General features: G+C 39.5%; 1 protein-coding gene across 3 annotated transcripts in view; it reads right to left on the bottom strand.

Annotated features, from left to right (window-relative positions):
* Positions 1–10738: 10738 nt before the first annotated feature.
* The window catches only part of LOC121917462 (cytochrome b5 reductase 4-like), a 40627-nt gene continuing 24201 nt past the window's right edge, over positions 10739–27164 (bottom strand). The window contains exons 9-16 of one of the 3 annotated variants that reach the window (XM_042443453.1): positions 26019–26051; positions 23936–24058; positions 22423–22563; positions 21052–21204; positions 20564–20714; positions 17227–17313; positions 13528–13692; positions 10740–12767 (exon numbers count right to left, since the gene is read on the bottom strand). In XM_042443453.1, the coding sequence (XP_042299387.1) occupies positions 12713–12767; positions 13528–13692; positions 17227–17313; positions 20564–20714; positions 21052–21204; positions 22423–22563; positions 23936–24058; positions 26019–26051 (908 nt within the window). In that variant the 3' untranslated portion in view covers positions 10740–12712. Of the gene's footprint in view, positions 12768–13527; positions 13693–17226; positions 17314–20563; positions 20715–21051; positions 21205–22422; positions 22564–23935; positions 24059–26018; positions 26052–27164 lie in introns of all 3 variants that reach the window. The other 2 variants (XM_042443455.1, XM_042443454.1) reach the window with 2 other exon arrangements.

Here is a 27164-nt window from a genome sequence, read left to right as displayed (position 1 = left end):
TATTTTAAATCGTTTCAAATCTTAAGTGGGAACATCCCCAAAGAGCTGTCATTTTGAACACAATTATTATACCTAACCATAAAAGATTTGACTTCTGCCATTGTTGGAAGCCTTTCTTGTGTCAATTACAACCAGATGATTCATTAGAGCCAATGGTGCTGTGAAATAAAATTGATGTCCAGATGTTTCTATTCATGTTTGATCTGATTATTGGCAAGGAGAATGTGTTACTTATCTTGAAAAGGGACATGTACTGTATAACTATAATGTCTGTTTTTTCTAGTAGAGCTTAAACTAGATATCAAACTAAAGGACTCTGTATTTCTTTTCATGTCTCTGGTATAAAAGACGTGAAGCAAGCTGTCAGCAAAACATTTGAGTTTATGCTTGCTTGTTACCTTTTTCAACACCTTTAATTAATGGTGTTTGCATATTGCAATTTGCATATTGCTTTAGCGAAGCGTTTTAGCAAAGGAGAAACAAAGAGTGAAAGCAGGCAAACCTCACAAGTACCTCTCCCAACTGCAAATGGAAATGAGTAAAACCTACCCACCATCTTACAGTTTATCTTCATGAGATAGTTGTAAGATTTTAATATTACTTTGTCTGTTATGGCTTCATCCTACAAAAATTGTAGGGATTTGTAGTTTGGTGGGGAGATTAGAATTCTCTGTTGTAGTTTATGGAAGTGGACTAGAGCTTTTTAGCAGAGAATTCTAAGTATGTCACCACTCTAAAAATTCCAAGATTCCTTAGAATGGAACCATGGCAATTAAAGGGGTATTGCAAATGTGTAATCTAAAAAAATAGATTTTAAATTATACCTATACCATTACTTTTACTTTTAATTTATCAGTGACATTTTTATCTCTAGACAGCTCCTCAACTTATAGAAGATCACAGATGGCCCTCCTGATATTTCTTATTGTTAGCAGCATTGACTAGAGCAGCTGAGAATTTCGGTCCAACTGGACAGCATCGCCTTCAATGTGCCCATAGCTGTCCTATAAGAAAAATTTTTCCCACCCCCAGCCATTATTTTGTGGCCATTTTTTAGGAGCTGCCTTTGAAGGCAATTCAAAAACTTACATCCTAAACAACTCTCATGCACATCTGGAGAATGGGGTAAAGAAGAAGAATACATTACACAACTAATTTGGCAGTGGTTGTACTGGTTAATAAGTAATCTCTGGATTCGATTTAGCACCAGAATGTGTCTGATCTTGGAATCTAAGCAGGATCAGGCCTGGTTAGTACTTGGATGGTACTACCAGGTGCTGTATACTATATTTTAGAGGAAGGAACTGAGAAAACATAGGTTTAATTGCCTAAGAAAACTCCATGAAATTCATGGGGGTCGCCATAGGTCAGTGGGTGACTTGAAGGTACACACACACACACACACACATATCAACACTGTAGACTTCAGATTTAAAACAGCAGTATTGCTTTTGCTGTATTATTACAGAAGTCTACCATTTCATTTGACTGAATATAAAAGATCTAAATTTTGGAGACTAAATAGGTCAGAAATACACAAACATTTATTCAGAAAAACAACTCTGATTTTCTCATCTACTCCAAAGAGATTGTGCACTTTTGTGAAAGATATTTCACTACATTGACATTAAAAGGTTGCATGACTCATTTAAGTAAGTTCAGGTTGTGATAAAAAAAATCCTTCAAAATGTTAATATTGACCTGATGTATCTGGTTACTAGGGCTTTAATAGCAAGAGCTGGTCAGGTAAATCAGCTAAAAGCTTTGAATTCCACACTCAAAAAAGAAAAAGAAAAAAGAATTGGTTTAGTTTCTATTTGCTGGCCAAATAAATAAGTACACAGCCATCACCACATTTCTGGATGCTTCCAGGCAAAAACTCTATGGTAAAACTGCGCAGCCACATTCACGGCATTTTACAGGGCACGCAGATAACATCATCTACTGTTCATAACACATCTGAGTTTTTCCAGTGCCCCTTTCTGTTTTGTTGTTGTTGTTGTTTTTACAGCAAAGACATTTTGCAAAAGAGAGGGAAAGGAATAGTTTTGCAATGCCTTTTAAGGAACACACAGGTAATAAGACTAAGTATTTACGGTTGGGATCCCTTTTGTTTTTCTGTGACATTATTAGTGTTATTCTCTTTGTTTTTATTATCCCTGCCTTTCTGAAAGCTTCAGCTGTAGAATGACTCATAAATGCATCATATAATTCATAAACGAATGCACATACACATACTCTAAGTAGACTCTGCTTTTTTAAAAATAATAAATTTCAGTCAAAGTCTGTGAACAGGACAGCGTGTACTGCATACATGCATAATTTTGACACCACAGTCCTATCTTTGGCTAACTGTAGCTGGATTTTATGACACTGAAGGTTACCTTACACCAGTTCAGACTATTTCCCCACCAAATCTAGTATTTTCTGCTCTGACTGGCAGTGAATTCCTGGGATCTCAAGCAGACAAGCGCATTATCCCTGACTGACTGCTCTTTTTAACTTTAGATGCCAGATCCCACAGATTCAGCCTGGGAACTTCTGTTTGCAGAGACATTGAGTTGCAACCCTTCCTGACATTCTGAACAATATGCAGATTTATGTTGGGCATCATTTATTTGGCTAATCAGGAGAAGTAATAAAGGATTTGTGCAGGGCGCTGGATTTCAGATAAACTCTGTCCCATCATTTGGCTTCTGGTATGTTACCACATGCCCAGTCTATACTGGAATGGGGAACTTGTGGCTCTCAAGTTGTAGTTAGACTGCAGCTCCCATCATCCCTAGTCATCACATTCAGTTGTGAGATATGATGGGAGTTGCAGTCCAACAGCATCCAGAAGCACATATATTCACCATTCCTATTCTACACAGCTCTAGGATTATATGCACTTGCCAGACTGAAAATTGGAGAGGATTCTTGCACCTTCAGTGGTTTTGTGGAACTTTAAAACTTTAATGGTTAAACGTTTATGGTTAATGAAAACTTGAATGGTTTTGTGGAAGATTTCAACAGATGGAGCTAAAGTGACAAGTAACACTTGCTGAAACTCTTCTGCACTTCTAATAAAGATACAGGAGACCTGTCCTATTTTTCACCTGGCAACCCTAGGAAGGAGGAACTTGCTGTTGACATGAAAATGGAGTTGTCTAATTCTGTATTCAGTAGCAGAACCTGGTGACAGACCATTTACAAATATCAAATTATTTGTAATTAACACTTTTTTGGCAATAACTAAAGCATTAAGTTACATTAACTCAGGGCCTATACAGATGGGAGGCTCCACACCTCCCATTTTTGCCACAGAAGGAGGTCACAGCAACCACATGCTGCAGACTCTGGATGGAGCAAAATGAACCCACTCCTTTTTGTGTCCCAACGGGGGCCACAGGAGCACCTGCATGCCATTATGATGCCCCTTGTGCATAGCTCCATTTGGGTGCTGCACCACACAGACGTCATCATGGTGCATGCCGTGTGGATAGGCACACACCATAGTGGCAACCAGGTAGCAGAACTAGGGCCATTACTTCTTCCAGGGCGTGAGAGACTTTTTTTCCCAGCACGGCTTCCAGTGTACGCTGGAAGCTGTGTATGACGCATGCGCACTGTATATATATTTATAGTGTGTGTGAGGGGTTTCTTCCTATTTGAATGTGTTCTGTACTGCAGGCCAGTGACTTGTAGCACTCTCCTCTTTTACAAATAAAATAAAATAAAATAATTGAAGTAACTAAGTTAGTGCCCGTACAGACAGGCCAAAATAAAGCTGCTTCGGGTCGGTTTGGAGGTATGTTGTTTAAATGACACAAGCATCTTAAGAGTCCAGAAGCCGTGCCAAAGCCGCGCTCCAGGATACATTTTAACAATATAGTTTAATATTTTAATCATTAAATATCCTCCAAATCAAAATCTATCAGATAATGGTAATGAAGAATCTCTCTTCTGAAGAGTTGCTTTTGAAGAAGAATCTCTATTCTGGTACTATGCTCTGAACTATCACTGCCACGCAAGGTTTACAGGGGTTTTGTATATTTCAAAATGAAAGATCATTTCTTTCTCATAACATGACTTTCAGCAGTTAATTAAAAAATTCTAAAGGGCTGAGTTCTCTTTACAGCTGTCAAAAATAATGACATATCCACTCAAGGATGTCCTTAATCAAAAATAGCTCTCTGCCAAAACCCCATGAGAATGAGATTTTCCTCCATTGCTCTTTCAGACTAAATTGCATTCTTTTACCAGTATTGCCAAAGATAAAGCTGAACAGAGAGTTTCAAGTTTTTACTATTATAACTTCAAGGCAAGTTAGCAAATAAAAACAACCCTGCTTAATTTTTGTTTTGGACTTAGAGAAGGATGTATGGGAATGGAAATAGGGAAGATATGTGTAATATCTGTGGACTAGGTCTGTGTAATAGAAATATTTTTATTGCACATTATTATAGTGTTTTAGAGCAAATATTAGAATCAACCTCCTAATGTAGGATACCTGTATATAGGTTTCACTGAAGTATGGTTAAGTCGTTTTACTGGTGCAAGTGGATCTTTGCTCATGAACCTCCTGCCCTGCACAGAGGGCAGTTGGCTGGTTTAAGTTGTGGAGGTCTGGCATATAACACATTATATGTGTTATATGCCAGACCTCTAATGTTCCACTGCCACTCTTCCACCAGAGTATCTGACATGGGAATCCACTGCCTCACAATGTGGTGGGGTCTCCTTCTTTGGAGGTCTTTAAACAGAGGCCATCTGTCAGGGGGGCTTTGTTTGTCTATTCCTGCATGCCAGTGGGTTTCATGGCTGAGCTGGGAACTGAACCCTGGTCTCCAGAATCGTACTCCAACACTCACTCATAAAACAGTTATGGCTATCCAGCTCCCAATCTTCAAAGATGTAGTTCTGTGAAGCTGCTAACAGAAGGGGTAGAAATAGCTTGCAGTATTCAAAGACAGAGTCTCCGGGTGGAGCAGGAGACAAAGCAGCCCAGTTCATTCTGCTCATTCCCTCCAAGGCATACTAAATAGGCAGCCTCCTCAGATAACATATTTTGGATGCCATGAATGAACAGAACATTATTAGGTATTTAATTTGTGATTGTATTTTCAAGTTCCCAGGTGTAGCCATCTTGTCATCATGCATAGACATGCGGACCTTATTTCTTTTTATACGTAATTTCTGCCAGATCAAACAAAACCAGAATACACTTTCATCTCTTCTATTTCCTAAACACCCTCTTCCTGCTGACTATTACTGGGGACTCTAGATCTTGTCTAGGGACCTTATGACACTAGATAAATCACGCTAGAAAATGGGATTTTAGAAGCAGAAAAAACCCTCAAATGCGGGAGGCTTTTCACATGTGTTTCTGCAAAACAGAAATAATGTGAAAATAAAGCGAATGTAAAGGGGACAAAAATGACAACTTTTTGCTTTCAGAACCTCCTGAAAATAAAAGGTGTTGTTTTTGTCCCATTTACGTTTGCTTTATTTTTGGATTTTTTCTGTTTTGCAGAAATGTCATGTGAAAAACCTCCCACATTTGAGGGTTTTTTCTACTTTAAATCTACTTTAAATCCTATTTCTGAGCAGGATTCCTCTAGTGTGATAAGGTCCTAGGTGTTGTAAAGTACATGAAGCATCATCGCTCAGAATCAATCCCTCTCTTCTCCCAGATATCCAAAAAAAAAAAAAAACCCTCCACATTTTGGAAACCTTTTCAGGTTTCATTATAGGATGATCATACTTTTGGTTTCCCATGGAACACTCTCATGGATAAAAAATATAAATAGTGTATCACTCCAAAAATGAAACCCTTTTGCAACAGTTGCAGCAATCACCGCAACCATGGTGCTACAGTTATAGCAGTCGGCCTTCCCCACATGCACAGTAATTGTCGTCCTTAGACTCTGGTCTGAGTCCTTTGTTCCTGTCTTCTGAATCCTGTACTCCCAAGCCTCCCTGCTCACATCTTTACACTTCCTACCATGGACCTTTGCCTTCAAGAACAGGTGGCTATTGCCTCAACCAACCTTTAGTTTCTGCTATCCCCTTTTAAGTTTCTTTCCATATTCGGTTAGCTTTATATGCTGTGTATTTGAATGAGTATCTTTGTATGTGTGCTTCTCTCATATTTTTCTTAATAAATGGATATAAAGTTCTCTTTGCCTTGAGGTCTCCACAGTGAGTACTGGTATAGTTGGTGCTGGATCCTACATATTATGTTACCTTCTCTTACATTGCCAAGTTGAGTATTTCCCAAATTATTTAAAGATAGATTGCCACTGCTAGTGGAGGCTCTACCAGCTCTGTACAAAAAGGGGAGCAATGTGCTCACATGAACACCAAATTGGCTTTGCCTCCTTCAGTGCTGTAGTTGCTTCTGCCTGTCCCACTGAAGATGTTTTGACTAACAGCATCTTCAGATGCATAAACAAAACATTACAATTATTTTCCAGTGATTTGCTTTCCTCGGGTTTGAGCATGCCTATGTTACTATGACAACAATCTAACAAGGGACTCCACAGCAAGATGTTTTACTGGTCATAATTCAGTATTTAATGCAAAGAAGCTAATGAGACTCAGGCTGGGAGCAATCACAGCACAGCAAGAACCTAAGGAGAGATCTGCCAGAGCAGACTGATGGCCCATCCAGTCCTGCATCTTGTTTCATACAGAAGCCACTCAGAGATGTCTTCAGGAATCATCAATCTTCTGTTCCAAGGTAGACTGCCTCTGAATGTGAAGGTTTCTTTTACTGAATATTAATGGCAGCCATTAACAAATCTATTTTCAATTAATTTATCTAATGCCTTTTTAGAGCCATTTAACTAAGACAGTGTATCATAATATTGTGCAGCATGAACCAAAATGTGAATTAATTCTGCATTTTGAAAAACGTTCAGGTTTTAGCTCCTGAAAGAAGCTGGAGGTAGATTATTTGTCACTCACTGTTCTTAAATCATGAACTACAGACAGTAACATCTGAACTGAACAGCCTGAAAAATCTCATTCAATTTTTTTAAAAAATTCTTACTATCCTAGACATCCAAAAAAGTTTCAGAACATGGGCAGAAGATATATCTGGTGCCTGGGAAGTAGAGCCTGAAATAGGACTTTGTGTATCTTAAAATTGTGCAGTATCAATGGTGGTGCGCAGGGGCATCACTACGATAGTGCAGGGGATGTGGACCACACCAAGGGACACTCTAGGAAGGGATGACACCACTGCTCCCCAAACATCTGCCTTTGGGCAGAAATGGGATGTGGCTGAAGAGATGGGGTGAGTGGGTAGAGGCTCAATGGCAAGAGAAAGGAGAGGCTCCAGGTTTTCTTTAAAAATACATTTTGATTTTATTTTTTAAATTTAAAAAAATGTAAAAAAATGTATTCTTTTCATTTAAAAACAATAAGCATCGCATCTTACCATATTTTCACTTTAACCACATGAAATAAGGTACATGTAAATACATTTAGGCTGAGCATATTGTTTTAACTTTGCTAGTTGTTAATGTCACAACTATTACCATTACATTCAGTGATATACAAGAATTGCGATTTATGAGTAATGTTAGTGTAAAAAATATTACCAAGGATTGGGGTGAGTGTGATACCATGAGTTACAACACTGGGTGACACCAAACGTAGTGACATAACTGGTGGTAGGCAAGTATTTTTGGTGCTTGAGTGTTTCCTATTTGATCAACTGTGCAAATGATAGCGGAAAGACTGTTCACATAGCATGTTCCTTCTCTTCTCCTAATAAATGAACATTGTGATTCTGTAAGCTGTGTACGTTATTTGAAGCCAGAGTGACCAAGAAGCCTCCTTTTCCAGGAGATGCCCTCCATTTTAGCCTTCTGTCCAGGAGGAATCCCCAAATCGAGCATGACTAAGCATAAATTTATATTTCTATGAATGTTTTTAGCATTTATTTTGTAATGGCCCACATTTTTCTTGAACGGCCTACATTTTTTTCTTTGTGGTTATGACACCTGGTCATTCTGTTTGGAGCATGCTCTGTTCCTTGTTCTCAAGACTGTTGTTGCTAATACTCTGAGTACAGATTTCTACATTTCCCCAACTGTGTAATTTTATCAGCAATTGCACAAAGCTCTGTGCTGACCCCTGTGTATCCCACAGGCCACTAGACAAAAGTTCATCCAGTTATGTACCTCTCTGCATACCTTCTACATAGGCAGAATCCCTTGCTCAGTGACCTAAGATTGTATATTCATGTAGAGTCTCAACTTTGCTGTTACAGTGTGCTCATGCCATATGCAGCTTTCAGGTTATGCTGAAGCTGCACAATGGAAGCAGCAATGGTGCGTGCATTGTGCCCACAAGCCCCATTGTTTTCCATGGAGCTTGAGCATATGTTGTATTTCCCTTACGTGGGGGATTCTGGAACGGATCCCTGTGTAAGGGAACGGCCGATTGTATTGTTGTGTGCCTTGAAGTCATTTACAACTTATACTGACCCTAAGGTGAACTTATCATGGTATTTTCTTGGCAACATTTATTCAGAGAGGTTTGCCTTTGCCTCCTTCTGAGGCTGAGACTATGGCGTGTTACAGACCGCCTAAAAGCGGTGGTCTGCCAGCGCTTCTGGTTGCTCCGCGAGGGAGCCGCAGCAGCCAAACCGCGCGGCTTCCGCACGGAGCAAAAAAGAAGCCCCAAAATGGCACTTCTTCCCATGGCGCAGTTATGCCGTATTCGCGACGTGCGGATGCTATGTGTCCGGAATGTAATAATCGCGGCGCCTGTGTGTATAGGGCGCCGCATTATGCCCCCGTCACGTGCTAGGGGTGAGGCCAGTGTGGACGCTAGGTCCCCGGCCAACCCCTAGCACGTGATGGGGGCGCCTCAAGAGCCCGTCTGTAATGGGCCTATGTGACTTGCCTAAGGTCACCCATTAAGGTTTCCATGGCTGAACAAGGATTTGAACCCTGGTCTCCAGATTCATAGTCCAATGCTCAAACCCCTACACCATACTGGATGATTACCATATATCCCATACAAATTTGACACAACACCATACACCCTGCCCCATCACACTTGGCACAGTTTTCCTTTCTTGCAGGAAAAAAAGTCAAAAATTCAATTGCTCTTTTGTGCAGCTTCCCTGATAAGACTCCTCTATTCCAGTTTCCATTTGAAGTCAAGGCATTTAACTGGTATTTAGGGTAGAAGTAGCCCTCCAAATGTTGTGGGACTGCAAATTCCAGCAGCCCTAACCAGCAGAGCCAAGCATAAGGCATAGTGGGAGATAGCAATCCTGTAACATCCAGAGGGCTGCATGATTCCCAACCCTGATTTAACGTAATATTTCAAGCATCTGGTACTTTTTCAACTTTAAGGGAGCAGCTTTTTAGAGGGTATCATACTATTTTTGTTTTGTATCACTTTAAGTTAAAGTATATGCTTTAAATAATTTTAATATTAATAGTTTAATTCTATTTTAATGGCATTCTTTACTGTGTTTTAACTACACTGTACTCATCTTTAGAAGCTGCCTCAAGTCCTAGTTATGTGGAAAAGGTCAGGTTAAATGAAGTTAATAACTCCTACTACAATGACAATGATGGAGGAGGAAGATAAAGGCCTAAAAGTATGTATTACACTAATACATTTAAGAGTCCTTATGAGGGTGAGCACGGGCAGGTACTTTCATTGTGTTACCAGTACTTTAATAAATGTATAGATTGTGGTATATCTCAGTTTAAAGTACAGCGTGGGAATTTGTCAGCTACTGGCCAGGTAGGACCTATTTGAAAAATCTTATGTTCATCGGTGACAGCCAGGATGTTGCTATAGCAGCATACAAGTGTGCGTGGGTTGACAGTGAACTATCTCTACAGGAACACATAGTAAGTTTTGGTGTTTAGTAACCACACAGTTCAATTCCACGACAAATGACAGGAACATGAAAAGGAAAGAGAGCACTGGAAAATGTTAAGATCATAGACATTTCTTAATGCATCTGTCACAGAAATGAAACATTGAAATATTAGCAAATGAGACAGTTCAGCTATTGGTTTGAATATTTGCATTTCCTTTTTCTGAATCAGATTTAACTAACTCTCTGTTTCTTAAAAAGGCCCCTCCCCCTTTCCAAAAATAAGAGCATAATTCCATCTGTACAATTACTTCCACTACAAAAAGGAGGAAAAACAGAGGCTAGGTTGTTTGTGACTAGGTATTGGAAGAGTTCCATCAGCTTGCTCCTTCATCCAAAGTGGAAAGAATGATTATACAGAACAATCTGAACAGACCTGAGTTATAAAAAGATTTTTCTCCAAAAGAAGAACCATACCAGGTTGAGGTTTGGGTGGTGGCTTTACTAGTGTTCGTGTCACTCAGTGCAGTAGGTGTAAATTGACCTACCTATGAATAACTGGGAGTTATGGTTTCCCCCTCACCCTAGCAAAGAGGGCCTTGCAAGGAGTTCTAGGAACTGAAGTCTCACAAACAGTGAAAATGGAGGATCTGTCTGGGGGATTCTGGGATTTATAATCCTCCCAAAAGTTAAAAATGGATCTTGTTGGGGAGAATTTAGGCTTTATAGTCTGCTGCAGAACTGACCTGTGTTGTCACATTTACCATCCCCATACGGCCAAGGTATGCAATCTCAAAGAGGAAGAGAAGGTGGCGGTGGTGGAGGCGACAGCAACCTTTTTCTTTCTCTCCAATGTCTGACTTCTCCAGGAGGCATTCCATCTGTCTCTCCCTGCTTTTCTTCTTCCTTCAGCCTGTTTGGTATGGGGCCACTTCAGCATCACCCTGATGGCATGACTGAGGCAGTGGCTGGAGTGGCTCTGACTGCCCCAGACTACACAAAAATGTTATACAGTTGTTTTGGTATCACCTTTGGTGCCTATACAGACAAAGGAATCACTGCAACAGATGCTACTGAATCTTATCTGATGGAAGTAAGAATGCAAATCTACTCAACACACACGCGATGTGCTAACTTATTTACTTCTAAAATTTAAGTTTTACATTGTAGCAAAAATAAATACCATTTCAATGCACAATATAAAATTGTCCCCCAGAAAAGATGGAAGTTCAAATAATTCAAAAGAATACAATATTGATGCATAACACTTTCTTTCAGAATTCCAGTTTTTAAAAAAGAAACTTTATTAATGAAGTGTGCTAAGCAAAGTCCTAATATTGCATTTTCAGGTTGTAAAACAATATATTTCTTTACTGGAGTGTCACCTGGTACTGTATGCATCTCCAGCACCTCCCTGGGGTTGGGCAACTTTCTTTCCCATCAAGAGCTGTATCCCCCCCCCCCCACACACAGTCGGTCAGGCTCCACATGACTATGGCAGGCAGAATCAAGGCCACGAACTGGCATGAGAACCCCTTGGTCTCACTGGTTTCCCCAGCCCTCTTTTTTGCCCTCTGTACCTGATGGACCGAGACATGATCACTTCCACTGGGGCTAATATCTGTTCAAGTCACAGGAACCTCCACAACCTGGCGCTTCTACTGTATATCTGCTGAAATTTTGTGCATCAGGTACTGCTGACTGTCATCAGTTACTTCCTGTCTCTTGGACTGTAGTGTTTTTAAAACCATTCTTGGCAGTGTTATGCAATGCTTTAGATACTTCATGTTGAAGGAGATAGGTGTGGGAAGATGTTTTCAATAATTAAATAGAAAAGGCCTAAAATTAAGGTCTCAAAAAGCAGCAGCACTTTGGGACCACTGTTAACTTAAAATAGGGACAACTATTTTCTCACCTTTCAAGAGCAAGATAGTGGCAAGTGATTTTAATTATACATGGTTATCTCAAGGAATTTGACAGGACAATGTAAAGGGATAAGTCCATGGTAGTGAAGCTATGGCACATGTGCAAGAGATGACACACAAAGCAATTTTTCAGGGCACGCAGAGGGCAGGGAAGAGGAAGAACAGGTGCACACCTGTTCCTCCTCTTCCTGGCCATCCCAGGCAACCAGCTGCCTCTAGAGAGGCGGCTGGGAGGGGGGAGAAGGTGGAAGTCCCATCCCCTCAGCAGTCCTGCCCCTGGCACTGGGTAACACCTGGTTCTGGAATGTCTTTTAGTTTGGGCACTTGGATCCTAAACGTTTCACCATCACTGGGATAAATAGTTAATACATATATTTTATTTTAATACAACAGTCTCTTGTTTTCATCAGTCTTATACAAAAAGTAATTTTGATTATAAAATGAATATACCTTATATGATCTGTAAGAACACACACACTTCTCATTTACAATACAACAGCTTTATGACATCAGTAAGACTGTACTGAAACCAATCATATTCCTGAGTTTAACCATGAAACTTAACTTCATACTATATTGCTACAGTAACAAAACATTTGACAGCAATGAGGATATACTGTAATTTTAAAAAAAGGTCTCTAGTGCCTAGATAGCCAAAGGAATCAGTGCAACCAATGCTACTAAATTATATCAGATGGAGGTAAGAATGCAAATCGATTCAACATGCATGAGCTGTGCTAACTTATTTACTTCTAAAATTTAAGTTTTACATAGTAGCAAAAATAAATACCATTTCAAAGCAAAATATAAAATTGTCTCCCAGAAAAAATGGGAGTTCAAGTAATTGAAAAGAATACAGTATTCATGCATAACACTTTCTTTCAGGATTCCAATTGAAAAAAGTACTTTATTAGTGAAGTGCGCTAAGTGGAGTCCTAGTATTGCATTTTTAGGCTGTAAAACAATGTATTTCTTTACTGGAGTGTCCAAGATCTTGCAATAATCTGAAATGAAAACAGATACATGAATAGCAGTGGGCTAGGAGGGAGGCAGGCAGTAATATGCAATAAGCTAACACCACAAGCAGCATATTACAGTTGTAAAATGGAATATTTTGTACTACAAAGTTTATTATCGACCCCAACCTTCAACATAACATTAGCTCACAAATTAAACAATACTGAACAAAGTCCCCCACTATATCAGTTTTTAAAATTTACATTGAGAAAAATGCATTTCCAAATATTTTCCTAGGCTTAGCTTGCTGCATATTACATTTGTTCCACACACATGCTGGATGTACTTTGTCAATATATTTTCATAATCAATCATTCAAATCACTTGACTCACACCTTATTCTAATTCAGACTCATTAACTCAATGCCTTTTAGGAAAAGTTTTACCCAGAAACAGTAAGCTACAATCTAGGGAACGACTACAATTATAATCACAGGCCCACATATGTCCCCTTCTTGCTCATTCTGTCCTCAGACATTGACACTTCTTGCTTCTCAGGAATGGTTTATTCTAGCTTGGTGCACATTGGTCATTGCCGATTGCACACACGGGGCTGAAGTATGAAAGTAAGCTAGTGTCTTTATCAGTATATTCCAGGAGAAATTTACATGCCACTTTTCCATAATTGTACTGATAGAAATAGTAAGTGTGAGTCTGTTTTCAAATGTAAGAATCATTATCATATATTCTATATACCATGATATACCACACACACACGACAAATCAGTACTTCTCCCTTTCACTTACTGTATTCCTTGTTCCATGAAAGATAATGGACCACAGATACATATTAATATCTTAGAATCAACTTTATTTCTTTCCACAAATTCAGAAAGGAAAGAGGTAGAAATTTTTCCTTGTTTGCCGGTCCATCCTATCTTTGGCTCCGAAAGAACAAACTGAATATGAAACCTAAGAAAGGGAGGGAGAGGAAGAGAGAGAGAGAGAGAGAGAGAGATTACCATATATACTTGACTATAAGTTGACCTCATGTATAAGTTAAGGGCAGGTTTTGGTGCCAAAATTATGGATTTCAATATGACCCAAGAATAAGTCAAGGGTATAACTTAAGGGCGCTTAACACAGGATGAAGCAAGGGAAAACAATGTCCAAGAACTTATAAAATTCCAGCATGTAATTAACTGTTTGTGCTCACACTAAAGGCTGGAGAGATGAAAGAGTACAGGGAGTGGGGTGGTGGTGGTGTCAGTGCTTCCAGGATAGATTATACTCTTGCCTTTCACCAGGGGATGTTTCCTTTTTTTATATAAGAGTTAAAGTACAGTAATTATATTGACCCGTAGATAAGTCAACTCAGGCTTTTTGGGTCAATTTTTGACTAAAATTACTAAAAGTTCTAAATGATTAAAAATTATCTTTTGCTGTAGTTGTTTTCTATTGTAAACCAGCAGTTCTTAACCTGTGGATCCCTGGGAGGCTGTGATGGCCTCACAAGGGATCTGTGGGGGTCCAGGGAGGCTCACTCACCCTCCTGACTCTGACCAACAGACCATGGTATACATGGAGGCATCAAGCACAGTGAAGAGAAGGAGCCCAAGAGGGCAGCCAGAGCAAGCAAAGCCCCTACCCCACCTCTCCTCTGCAGGACACTACTGCCGGACTTGCTCGCCCTCCCTGCTTCTTTTGTTGCCCTTCCATCTTCCCTGCATCTTGCACATGTAGAGACACCAGTTGCAGTGGAAGGACGGAACCTGGGAATGGTTTCTAGCAAAGTGGCAGGGAGCAGAGCCCCCCCCCCCCCTCCGGCCAGGCATTGCCACTGTCACCATACTCCCTGGGAGGCTAACTCACCGTCCCTGCCTCTTCCTCCCATGGCTGAGATGCATGTAGAGCAAAAGGCAATGCCAACCATTCCAAGTCAAAGATTATACAATAGTAAGTACCATATTTGATGCACTTTAGAGTTTTAAATCTTGAGTTTAGTCTTGGGGAGGGTGCTGCTAATATTACAACACTGGGTTGTATCCTATTACCCTTCCCTTTTTTTTTGAAGCATCAGAGAATCAGTGAAGACAAATCACTGGAGTGAATTACAGCACATTTTCACTGATTCTCTCCTTCCCCCTGTTCACCACTTCCCCAAAGTTTGAGAGGGTCCCTCTTTCCCATAACCATCTAGGGTCAAGCCTGTTAATGAAGCAAGGAAGAATTGAAAAAAAAATCTGTCTTTTCTTCCTTGAGTAGGAGCATTCTGGATCATGGGAACTCTGGAAAGAAGCTAAAAATATTTCCATTGTTATTCTGACAGAAGAGCCTAATTCTTAACATGGTGTGCTAGCAAAGGTAGTAATTAGAGGAACTTTAATTGCCCATCTGCCAATATGATTAAAAGGCCCTGGTGCTGCAGTGGTTAAATGCCGGCACTGCAGCCACTCACTCACAAACCACAAGGTTGTGAGTTTAATCCTAGCCAGGGGCTCAGGATTGACTCAGCCTAGCATCCTTCCAAAGTGGCTAAAGTGAGTACCCAGCTTGTTGGGGACAATTAGCTTACAGTTGTAAACCACTTAAAGACTGCTTAGTGTGGTATGAAGTGGTATATAAATGAAGCTGCTATTGCTATTGCTGTTTATGCCATCCCCTCCACTCTACGCTGGTCTAATGACTGTACAAGAGAATAAATGGATACAAAGCTGTCATTAGAAATGGCAGTACACCCAAACTGGTTGCAGAGCATTTCAAGCTTCCTGGACATTCAGTCCCTGACTTACAAGTACATGCTCTGGAATAAACAATTTCAAATCAAGAAAGAGAAACAGCTGAACTGGGTGATACATTAAAAAAATTCCAGTCTATTAGCAGAGATATAAACAGAGGCAATTTCTTTGTGCAGTACATTTATTAATATATGGGTCTCCTAAGAGTTACACATGTAGGGAAATTTTCTAAAGAGAATATTTTGCTACATCTGAGGAGGAGAACAATATTTCGTCCTCAGAAAATTTCCTCACCTCAAGGTAACTGACTTTCAGGTAAGCAGAATGTATTGTTTTTCATACTTCAGGCCTAACTGGGCAGCTACCTGGCAGACCTCTATCATCTTACAAAACTTTCTGAAGGTTTGTGGCCAATGTCGCCAATGTTTTGCATCATTCTGTATCCCATTACATTCCAATCCCACCCCCACAACAATGTAACTACTTGTGGTGTAAATACTGTATTCCATCTGTACATCTGAAGAAGTGGGTTGAAATCCACAAAAACTCAGGTTACAAGTGATCAGTCTCAAAGTGCTGCTAGATTCTTTCACTGCCTTTCATTTCTGTCTTGAAACATTAATACAGCAGCCTCCATGAAAAATGTAAGTAATGAGTAGCTCAGCAAGTTATCTTCCTGGACTGCAGAAAGAGTAACAAGTGGTGATCAAAGTAATGAGTAAAGTGCTGTATTCCTGAGTTTACAGGAAAACAGCACAGGCAGAAACGTAGTTCCTATATTTCCTGCCAAAATCAATAAGAAAAATTAAATTTCCTTGTGGTTTGCCATTAATATCATGGTAGGAAGTCACATCTGCCTCCAATATCTAATTTATAAGGACATAAAAACTAGAGAAGAAAAGTATTTTTAATTAGTCCCCTCTGCATCCAAAATTATCAAGTGTTTCTATATCAAGTAGATATAGCAGAGCATGTAACTTTAAGCAAAATGAATAATAAATGAACACAGACACATCCACAACCAAAAAAAAAAAAATCTCATTAATAATGCACTGAAATAAGGCTACAAAGGAAGACCTTTTCTTGAGTTTTGAGTTTAATGCAATATGTGAGCACAAATACAGAATGATGTAAGTGGTGTGTGTGTGTGTTTCTTAACAGGATCTTAAAACTACATTGGCAAATTCCTTAGGCTATTTTAAAGCTAACCTGTACTGCCAAGTGTGGTGTAGTGGTTTAAGCCAACATTTAACTATAGCTCTGGAGACCAGGGTTCAAATCCCCACTTGGCCATGGAAACCCACTGGGTGAACTTGAGCTAGTCACATGCTCTAGGTCTCAAGGGAAGGCAGTGGTAAATCTACTCTGAATAAATCTTGCAAAAAAACACAAACAAACAAAAACAACCTGTGATAGGTTCACCTTAGGGTCATCATAAGTTGTAAAGACTTGAAGCCACATAACATCATCAACAACTGCCAATATGGCACACTTTCAAGGATTTCAGCAGTATTTTCTCTTGCAGCAATAAAATTTAATCTTTTGTCCTGCTTATGACTCTGGGAGTAAGCTAGCCCCTACTTCCAGGAAAGAGTGCAACAAGCCACTGTTTCTCTTCAAAAGCCCAGCTGCAGTGTCTGCCGAACTACAGAAGACCGAATATCTAACTTTATGTCATGCAAAGTAAACACAATGTCAGTTGTTGTTTCAGGGCTTACCACACAAGAGCTACACAAACTTTCATGCATCAATTTCTGTGCATCAGTACCTTGCATCATTATGGGCTAATTGTTCTAGCTGACTTCTCCAAAGTATATCATCTTCTGTTTTGTTGAAGAACATCAACTTTGCTACCCTAAAAAATAATTAAAATAAAAATTATACCTTCAGAATTTAAAACCATTGCTGTACAAGAAGAATGCATTGAAGAATGCAGCACCTGACGCTCAAGTCCTCCCCAGTAAGGAATGTGTTTAGCTGTACTAAAGCAACTGCTGATAAGAATCATTCTGATGCATTACCAGGAAAAGGGTCTGAGGAAGGCATGAAGGAAAGGTTCCAGCTACGTGGCTCTTCATTTTTGCTTGTCCCTGATTTGTTCTCAATTCCTACACACCCTCTTATCATTCTAAACACATCCATCTTATAGTGCTACCTCATACTGTTCACCTCCTCCCTTTACTGGGGAATTGAATGAAGAGAAAAAGAACATTTTAGGAGTAGGCAGAGCCTAGGAATTCGGTTTGTTTGAATTAGAATGGCAAATGATGAGAAAAGCTGATTCATTAGCTGCATGATTATACACCGTGTGGTAACACAGGGAGAAAAAAGACAGAGTGAGCATCCAGCTTCTCCGAGAGATGTCTCACCTCCAAGACATCTCTTTCTCCAATCAATTCTCTGTCAAATTGATTGATTTATTTAATTTCTAACATCCCGCCCTATACAAGTTATCTCAGGGTGACATACAGTGAAGTCAACAATTTAAAGCTTTAAAGACTAAAAGGTATTTCAAACAATCTAGAAACATACTAAATGAGATAGTAACTTAAATTTAAAAAGTTTAAACCTATGTGTATATATGGATTAAATAAAGTAATTATACTGGAAAGGCTTTAACAAAAATAAATTTAAAAATATTAGAATGAGCATTAAGTGGACCTCCAATGGGCATTCAAAAGTGGGATGCCACAGCAGTGCAGGCCCATTCCCAGGTGTTCCCAGTGTAACTTGCTCCCATATTGTTCTGTGGGACACAGAGAATGTCACTTCCAACAAACATCAATCCCCAGTCAGTGTATATAGGAAACAGCATTCCCTTAAGGTGAGTTCCTAAGCCTTTTAGGAAAATGTCAACATAAGGACCACTGAGCTGAAACATACTGGCAGCTAATACAATTCCTTTAAAACTGGTGTCATGTGATTTCTATACAATGTTCTAGATAACACTTCAGCTGCTATTTTACACAAACTGCACTTTCCGAGTTATCTTCCAGGCCACTTAGAGCATGTTGTAGTAGTCTAATCAGAATGTTGCCAGCACATGGACTACCGTGGTTATGTTACCTCAACTACATTATACTGTTCCATTTACAATGTATACTAGTTCACAACACAGTTTTTCTCCATTCAGAGAGCCAGTGTGGTGCAATGGTTTGAGTGCTGGACTATGAGTCTGCCATAGTCTAGCACTCAAACATGGACATGGAAATCCCTTGGGTGACCTTGGGCAAGTCACACCCAACTCTAAAGGAAAATAAAAGCAAGCCCCTTCTCAAAAATTCTGCCAAGAAAACCTCTGATAGGGTCACGGTAATTCAGAAATGACCTGAAGGCACACACCAACAACATTTCTCCATTTTGCTTAGAGTTATCAAACAGAAAACTGAACTGGCTATTACACTGTGAAAAGTTGGGGACTAAAATGTTGGTAGAAAGTCCAAGACTGGGAGACCACCTTCTCATTCAAAGCAATCACTGGGGGAAAGGAAAGGAAAGATGGGATTAGTGTTGTGACATCCGATCTAAATCGTACAATTTAGAATAGGCTTTTGTCCCTACTAAAAACTATTTACCAAATCCAAAACTTGTACCAGAATTACCGTATTTTCCGGCGTATAAGATGACTGGGCGTATAAGACGACCCAACTTTTCCAGTAAAAATATAGAGTTTGGGATATACTCACCGTATAAGACCCCCTCCTAAAAATCCAAGCAGGGAGAAGGTCAGCGGTCCTCCTTCCAAGCCTCCCCGGGGGACCTGTGAGGAGGGCAAGGCCGGCGGCCCTCGCGCCAGGCTGCAGCGCTCCTTCCCGGGCTCTGTGGGGCCTGGGAGGAGGAGAAGGCCGGCAGCCCTCGCGCCAGCAGCGGAGCCTTCCCAGCGTATTAGACGACCCCCCAACTTTCAAAAAGATTTTAGGGGTTTAAAAGTCGTCTAATACGCCGGAAAATACGGTATAAAAGGGATCTGGGAAAGCAGCAAGCTGGTCAGATAAAAGTTTCCTTCACCCTATTATCCAAGCAACATAGAAACATATAGGGGAGATGGCTTGGGGGATTTCTTGTGTATAATCCACAAAATGTGTAACATGCTGGAGAATGGAGTTTCCCCATCTCGGCATGTTGCATGAGAAAACTCTCTCACCACTGACACCTTTTTCAAATGAGAAAGACGTCTGGAGCCATCTTCTTCTCTTTTGTATCTTGACTTTTAAAAACAAGAGAAAAGGAGGACAGCAAACAAAGAAACACAGCAGCACCTTTCAGGTTAACTCATGGATATCCACAAATACGCAAGCTAAAACAAAAGGTGCTGCTGGATTTCTTCATCTCCTCTGCCTTTTCCATTTTATGCTGAAACAGACCAATATAGCTAACTCTTTGAAACCTAAAGAGAAGAGGAAACACTTTTCCTGCATACCTGTAAATTTCCTTATCTATGGGGGGGGGGGGGGCTATTTTGGCCTTTAAAAATAATTCCATAGGCCTGAAACTAACTGCAAGCTACAGTCCCAGCTAGACTACATCCAATGAATACTGTATATCATCATGTATATGTCTAGAAATTTAGATTAAAAAATTGACCCAAATAACCTGAATCAACTGTAAGTACTGTTCTTTAACTCTCAGCTTTAGATCAGCAGTTCTGAAACTGTGGGTTGTGACCCCTTTGGAGGTCAAATTACCTTTTCACAGAGGTCGCCTAAGACCGATGGTCTTAGGAACCAAGACACCACTGCTTTGTGGTTGGGGGTCACCACAACACGAGAAACAGTATTAAAGGGTCGCAGCATTAGGAAGGTTGAGAACTACTGCTTTAGATCCTTTATTATCTGCCCCTAGGTTTTACCCTTGATTTATCAATGGGTGATATCAAAATCCATAATTCTGACCCAAAAACCTGCCCTCCACTTATACCTGAGGTCGATTTATAGTTGAACATATATGGTAAGTAGATTTACATAAGGTGTTCAATGAGCCTACTCTAGTTGGAATTAACCATTAGCTAGATGTGCCAATAGACATATGGATGAATGGGATAAATACAGAATTTAGGATAGAGCAACAATGTTCAACTGGAACTAGTCATGGTCATGGAAAGTTACCTGAGAGTATTGCTACTAGTCAAAGCATAGTTTAGCAGTTTAACCATTGGTGTGAATCCTGTGCCTCCTGCCAATAAAAATAGTTCTTCTACCTCTTCAACTTGTGATGTTGTGAAGTTACCTTCAGGATTACTCAGAGAAATATATTCCCCTGTAGAAGAAAAACCAAACAGTACAATAAATGCTAGGGAGAAGAAATTGGCGCTGTCTTCAATATACACTCACCAAAATAAAAATAAGTTTGTATCAAAGGACATTTGTGGACAGCATAAGCCATCACTCTTCAGGACAATATTAAAGGTAACTTTTTACATAGTTTGAAGCCAGATTTCTGGTCATGCCAAATTAAGATATCAACTAGCTTACCTATAATTTTTTTTTTACATTAATGTGTTTCAAAAACTTTATAAAAATTGAAAGAGGAAAGTTCATAACAAGAATTGGTAAACTATATATAGTCTTAAGGTAACGAGAGGGAAAAGACTTACCTATTTGCAGAGTGTCAAGTACTGGTGTAAGCAGTCCACTGGAGTAAATCTTGATCATGAGAAATATATGCATGTTATCACTGTAAGAGGGACTTTTGAATGTTGGTACCAAGGAAGATGACACTGGTGTATATGGCTTCACTATCTCTGTGCCTAAACAAAAGAAGTGGATGAAAACTGCATATTAGATATGAAAAGAACATCAGAAACAATTTTAACCCAGAGGGCTGCATGGCATGCCAGGAGCAACCCAGGCTTATTTGTAGCACTGGTGGGACCCAGGCAGGCAGGGCTTCTGAAAACAAACCTGGGAAATGGGGTCCGCTTGTTGGTCCACTCCCAGATTTTCAAAGGAAATCCATCTCATAGCGAAAAAGACTGTCCTGGACCCTGACTACTCTTTGCTGTTTTAGACTAGTGACTGCTATGGACAAGTGTTGGTCACTAGGTGGCAGGGTCAGGAAGAACATTTTCCCATTGGTTGTGTATGAGAGCATATAGACATTATTCAACATATTCATTTGTTCTGTTCACTAACTTTATCATAGCTTTACAGTGATGATCCAAGAAACTTTGGACTAGATCCACTGAGAAAGGCAATAGGTTTGGGACAACATGCCTGTCCTATGTGGAGGTTTTTTTGTGGGAGGAGTGACACATTACAAGGTGCACCACTTGACAGGGTCTATACTCTCACTGTTGCCAACATGGTTCCCTTTAGACGGGTTAAAAATCAGTGACTGGATTCACCACACAGTTTTACCAACAAGCCTACCTCTGAGTTATTAAAAACTCCCTTCTTTTAGTACTTGTAGCAAATGCATTGGTTTTCTTAAAATAAATAATAGATATAATTGTGTAGTCCAGCTGTTCTTTTAATCAGCATAAATAATGCTCACATAACAAGTCATTAACTGAAATCTAGACATAGAAACTTGCATTACATCCCACCTACATCACCTGAAAAACATACTTTGACACTGTGAAAAGGCATAAACCCCCATGAAAATAATGTATTGGCTTCCCTATGATAAAGACTATTTTAAGTTTGGCAGCCATTGATTAGGCAACTAATTAAAATGCCAATTACTAAACAGAACCAAGTCTAGAATTAAAACTTTGAAGGATGTAAAAATATGTTGGAAGGAAACAATTTGCAAACAGATGACAACTTATTTGAAATTCCTGTGGCGCGTGTGTGTATATAAACCTGAATGCATTTAAAAAGTGCTTTCTTTATGAAGATAACTTAACTAACTCATTGATTCTGAAATGTGCCTACCTTCTGAATATTCTATTGCACTTTTTAGAGAGCTCAGAGTGGAGTGTTGTCTTACCCTAGAAACAATAGTAGATTTTCCACTACATTACCTGTAATTGTTTGTTTGAGGTAAACATGGTGCCCAACAGGGACCTGGAGATGACTCCCTGGTGGTAACATTAAACAGAAGAGCCTAGTATCATGAGTGACATTTGCTTTTGATAGCAATTTGCATTTCCTGTAGAACAGACCTTAGAATACAGAAACAATATAATTAATTCAATTCATACACTATTCAAATATTTACATTCTTAAAACATTTATAAATAGTCTAGATGAATAAGCTGCTTGCTAAGCAGCTCTCTGCAGGTGCAGAACCATCCATCTGTGAGTTGAAAAAAGAAAGATTTTGTTTCGCTTCTGGTAGAAATTATTCCATTACCAGAACCCACCTTCTGTGAGTGGAATGAACCCACTGGATCCAAAGCAATGTTGTGTAAAATCTATATACATATACACTACCTTAACACTGAATTGCCATATTAGCATCTTACTCTTCTGTACTATTAGTGGTCTTAACACATTTGAATAATATAGCAACTAATATACTTCTATACTATATGCTAGGAGCAAAAGATTCTGCATCCATGGATTCAACCATTCATGGCTTGAAAATATTTCCCATAGTGCGGCTTGGGTGCACTTTCTGGTTGGCTTCAAGGCATGTCGTCTAAATGCCTTGCCTCGAACCTGGCCAGAAATTTGCATATGTTGACCGTCTGTTTTACTCCTTGGTGTTTTCGCTTGCACCCTCAGGTATGGGGGAGGGGAAGTAATTTCTCCATAACCCCCCTATCCCAGCTGATATGGGCTCAGAAAAGACCTTTTTCTATGACAGGAAGTAAATGGAAGATGCTTCTCAGTTTGACAAAAAGCACCCTGAACCTAAAAGCCAAAAATACAGGGTAGTTCTCTGCATGTCCTCCAGAGCAGTGCTACTGAAAGTAGTGGTCCCTGGATCAATGTTGGTTCCTGACCCACTGGCTGCCACATCCTGGCAAATTCAAGAGAGGAAAATAACAACTGTACCCAATGGGCACAAATTTAATGCCAGTACCTGGCACACTGGAAAACAGTAACAGCCAGCCCCTCACATCAGACAGCCTGAGAAACTGTGCCCTAGAGGCTACAGGAAACATTGTGAATAGATTTTTAATTATTTAAAAAAACATAAGAGGGGGACACCCTCGGGGCTTGCAAAAACAGCCTTGGACCCCATGATTCACACATTATTCATTAAAATTGTGATGCAGACATTTTTTATTTTATGTCTATGGTTTTTAGGGCAGCTTACAACGATTTTAGAATCACTTTATGTTAAAATATCTTCCACTAAAATGCATCACAACAGAGATGAATAAAAAAGAACCTTTAGGGAAACCATCAGGGGTGGAATAGTGACTCTCCAATGACAAAAGGCACCTGTTTGCTGAATGGGGAAAGGTGCCCCCGCCCTGCCCAAGTATTCCCCCTTCCCTCTACAGACCCTGTCTCTCCATGTGCTCTGGAGGTCTAAGGCACCAGAAAGAGGTGTGGCGTGCAGAAATTAACAAGACTAATTACCTCTGTCTTTGCACTTTACAAAAGAGTTATGATTCTCCAGTGGCTGCCCAAGAGTCTTCCAAGACACAGTTTCTTTCTTCTTCAGGACACAGTCCACCTTTCCCACTTTTTCAGAGACCTGTACTAAAAATATACATAGTGTTGTTCTATGCTAATATGAGCACAATGACCAAAATCTAATGTAGCACTAGCAACGCAGCACACAAAGGCACACTTTTTCCTTCTCTGTATCCTCCTGCAGCTCTTATTGGCATTTAGACACCAATGACAGGAGGGTTTCAAAGACCCCTAGAGCATGTTTATGGGATAGCCAGGAGGCAGCAGTGAGGACAGGAGATGGCCCCATCTCGATTCCAACTAACGGAGAAAGTTCCATCACCAGGAATAGCCTGTTGGATTCTGGCCAGTACTTTCCTACAGAAAACATTATTACAAGTGGAGTCTCCTTCCTTAGAGGTCTTTAAACAGAGGCTGGATGGCCATCTGTCGGGGATGCTTTGATTTAGATTTCTTGCATGGTAGGGGGTTGGACTGGATGGCCCTTGCGGTCTCTTCCAACTCTACGATTCTATGATTCTAAGTCCACACAGTTTATTAAAGCATGTGGATGGTAAATCACTATAAAATGGACCTTATCTGCTAATCTTCAATAATAACTCTGTGTGTGTGTGTGTGTGTGTGTGTGTGTGTGTGTGTACCATAGCTCCAAATGGATGGATTAGTTTTAACAAATTAAAATATCTCTGTATCCAGCAGCAGACTCTTGATTCACTAGGTGCCAATGAATTACCAGACTTCAAAGGACTAAGAGGAGACTATCAAAGTAAGAGGTCTGCTATAGAATGAATGCTTTACCCAAGAGCAGAAAATCTTGTAGTCTGTAGCTGGTTTGGAGTGGGATGATATTAAAAGCTATTAAAACCTTCATTTCTGCTGGAACACTATGAAACCTCTGAATCTAAGGAGGCTCTTGTCTTGTTTTTTCCCTGAACAGCAGCACTTATGAGACTTCACTTTTGAGCTAATGGCATGCCATGAGATGTAATAGAGTAAAACAGCTACTAACTACCACCTAAGCTGAAGCAGGTATTTGAAATTGAAAGACTCAATGTCCTTAATATAGTGTGCCTGCGTCATACGCGGGCGCAATATACGCAGCTTTCAGCATATGCTGAAAGTCATGCTGGAAGAAGTCATGGCATGCCCCAGACAGAATAATGGCGTGTGTGCCACACCGTGGGCACCATACGTGGGATTTCCCTTATGTGCGGGGGGTCCAGAACGGATCCCCGTGTGAGGGAAGGTCCCACTGTATGTCATAAATTGTCATGGAATGGAATTACTGAATCCTAATCTATAACACAGGCCTGTGATGAAAAAACATTTTTCAATTTTTAGCTGTTTTTAATTATTTAAGGTACATTATGTTTTAATGAATTTGAAAAATACAATAAAAATGTCATACTACACACAGTTCTTTCACAAATTTAATACTTTTATCAATTCAGTTGTTGTTTTACTTTGATTAAGTGTGGATGCTAATGTTCCAGTGCAATTTCTTTTAGCACTTTTGAATTGATATTTGTTTTTCATATAAGTGAATTGAAGTGTTTTGAATGTCTCTTCATACACTTTAACCCATTTCTGACTCTTTGCAGGATCATTTTTTGCAGGATCATTTTGTTCAGTCATACATTATAACATAGGAATCTCAAAGCAAGCTGTGAAAAAACTGTATGCGATGGAGCAAATCTGAGGTCATAAGAACTGGTAGTACAGTAAATAGAAGCTTATGTTCCAGCATATCTGTTGCTTTATGAACAAAGCAATGAACATGTTGTTGCCTCAACAGATTTAACATGGGGTACATTTCATATTGAAGGGGAAACTATGATGGAAAACCTTCATTTAAATGTCTAAGAATAGTTAGATGGCTGTCTCAATACAATAAATAACATCTTGCATGACAAAAGTATGGAATAGTCTTACTTCTTATACAAAATATATCAATTACTGAATTTATTAACCAGATGGATTTTTTAAAAAATACATAGTTTGATAATGGGAAGGCATACTTACTAACCTATGATATCCTCATGAACTGCATGACTCAATTCTAAAACAGAAGCATGTATTCTGATTTAATACATAATAAAAATAAATATAAAATTCAAGTTTCAATCTGTATTATTATTAGACATTTATTAAATGTGAAGATGTAAAACAATAGGAAGACATTTCAGCATAGAACTTAGTACTGGGGTCATAGTATAAACCAAGTTATAAAAGTATAAAAATATAAAATTAGCTACACTGCAATGTTCTCTTACATTAATATAGAGGGCTGCCACTATAGGTACATAAATTATTATTTGAAATGTAATGATTTTGTCCAAATAACAGTTTTATTTTTAATTTTCAAAATGTGTTAATATTTGAATTTGCCTATACACCCTCCTAAGATCTTGCATTTCAGTGGGGGATTTAACTGTTTTAATAGATAACTAAATAAATGGATATGTTTATTTTTGGATTCCAATTTTAAATATAAATGCTGCTTACATATGTATGATGCATCACAGTTCATGTACAGTTCATGTACTGAACAGTGTGATGTTGGCCTTTCCAAGGCTGACCCTACAGTTCCTAGCTTGTGAGGTCTGCCACTTTCACTGTAGCCCAAGGACCCCCTTCAAAATCCCTCCTTGGATCTGGAGTGACTGGGTCCCTAGGTCATCTCATGGTGGACAAGTCTGTGTGCTAGCTTTGTGCCCTGTATGTTAAGTATGACCACCCTTTGATTTAGGTTGAATGAAGCCAGTCAGAGTTAACAAATTAACAAGATAATTAATGTGGTTTATTACATAATGTAGAATACTAAACACTTTAACAAGTTCCAGTCTTATTTCCAAACATATAACAATATTCAGCCTGAGTAATGTCAGACATTTCCCTTCAATCAGTTCAGACATCCAGTATACACTCACTCCTAAAAGAGGCTGCATCCGTACTGCAGAAATAATCCAGTGTAATATTACTTTAACTGCCATAGTTTAACACTGTGGAATTCTGGGAACTGTAATTTTTTGTGACACCCAAGCTCTCTGACAGAGAAGGCTAAATGTCTCACCGGTCTACAATTGCCAGAATCCCATTGCATTGAACCATGGCAGTCAAAGTGGTGTAAAACTGTATCATTTCTATACTGCAGATGCAGCCTGACTCTATC

The sequence above is a fragment of the Sceloporus undulatus genome, unplaced genomic scaffold (assembly GCF_019175285.1).
Source record: "Sceloporus undulatus isolate JIND9_A2432 ecotype Alabama unplaced genomic scaffold, SceUnd_v1.1 scaffold_19, whole genome shotgun sequence".
NCBI lineage: Eukaryota > Metazoa > Chordata > Lepidosauria > Squamata > Phrynosomatidae > Sceloporus > Sceloporus undulatus.
Note: the sequence above shows the minus strand (reverse complement) of the source record. Positions and strands in the feature narration are given on the sequence as shown.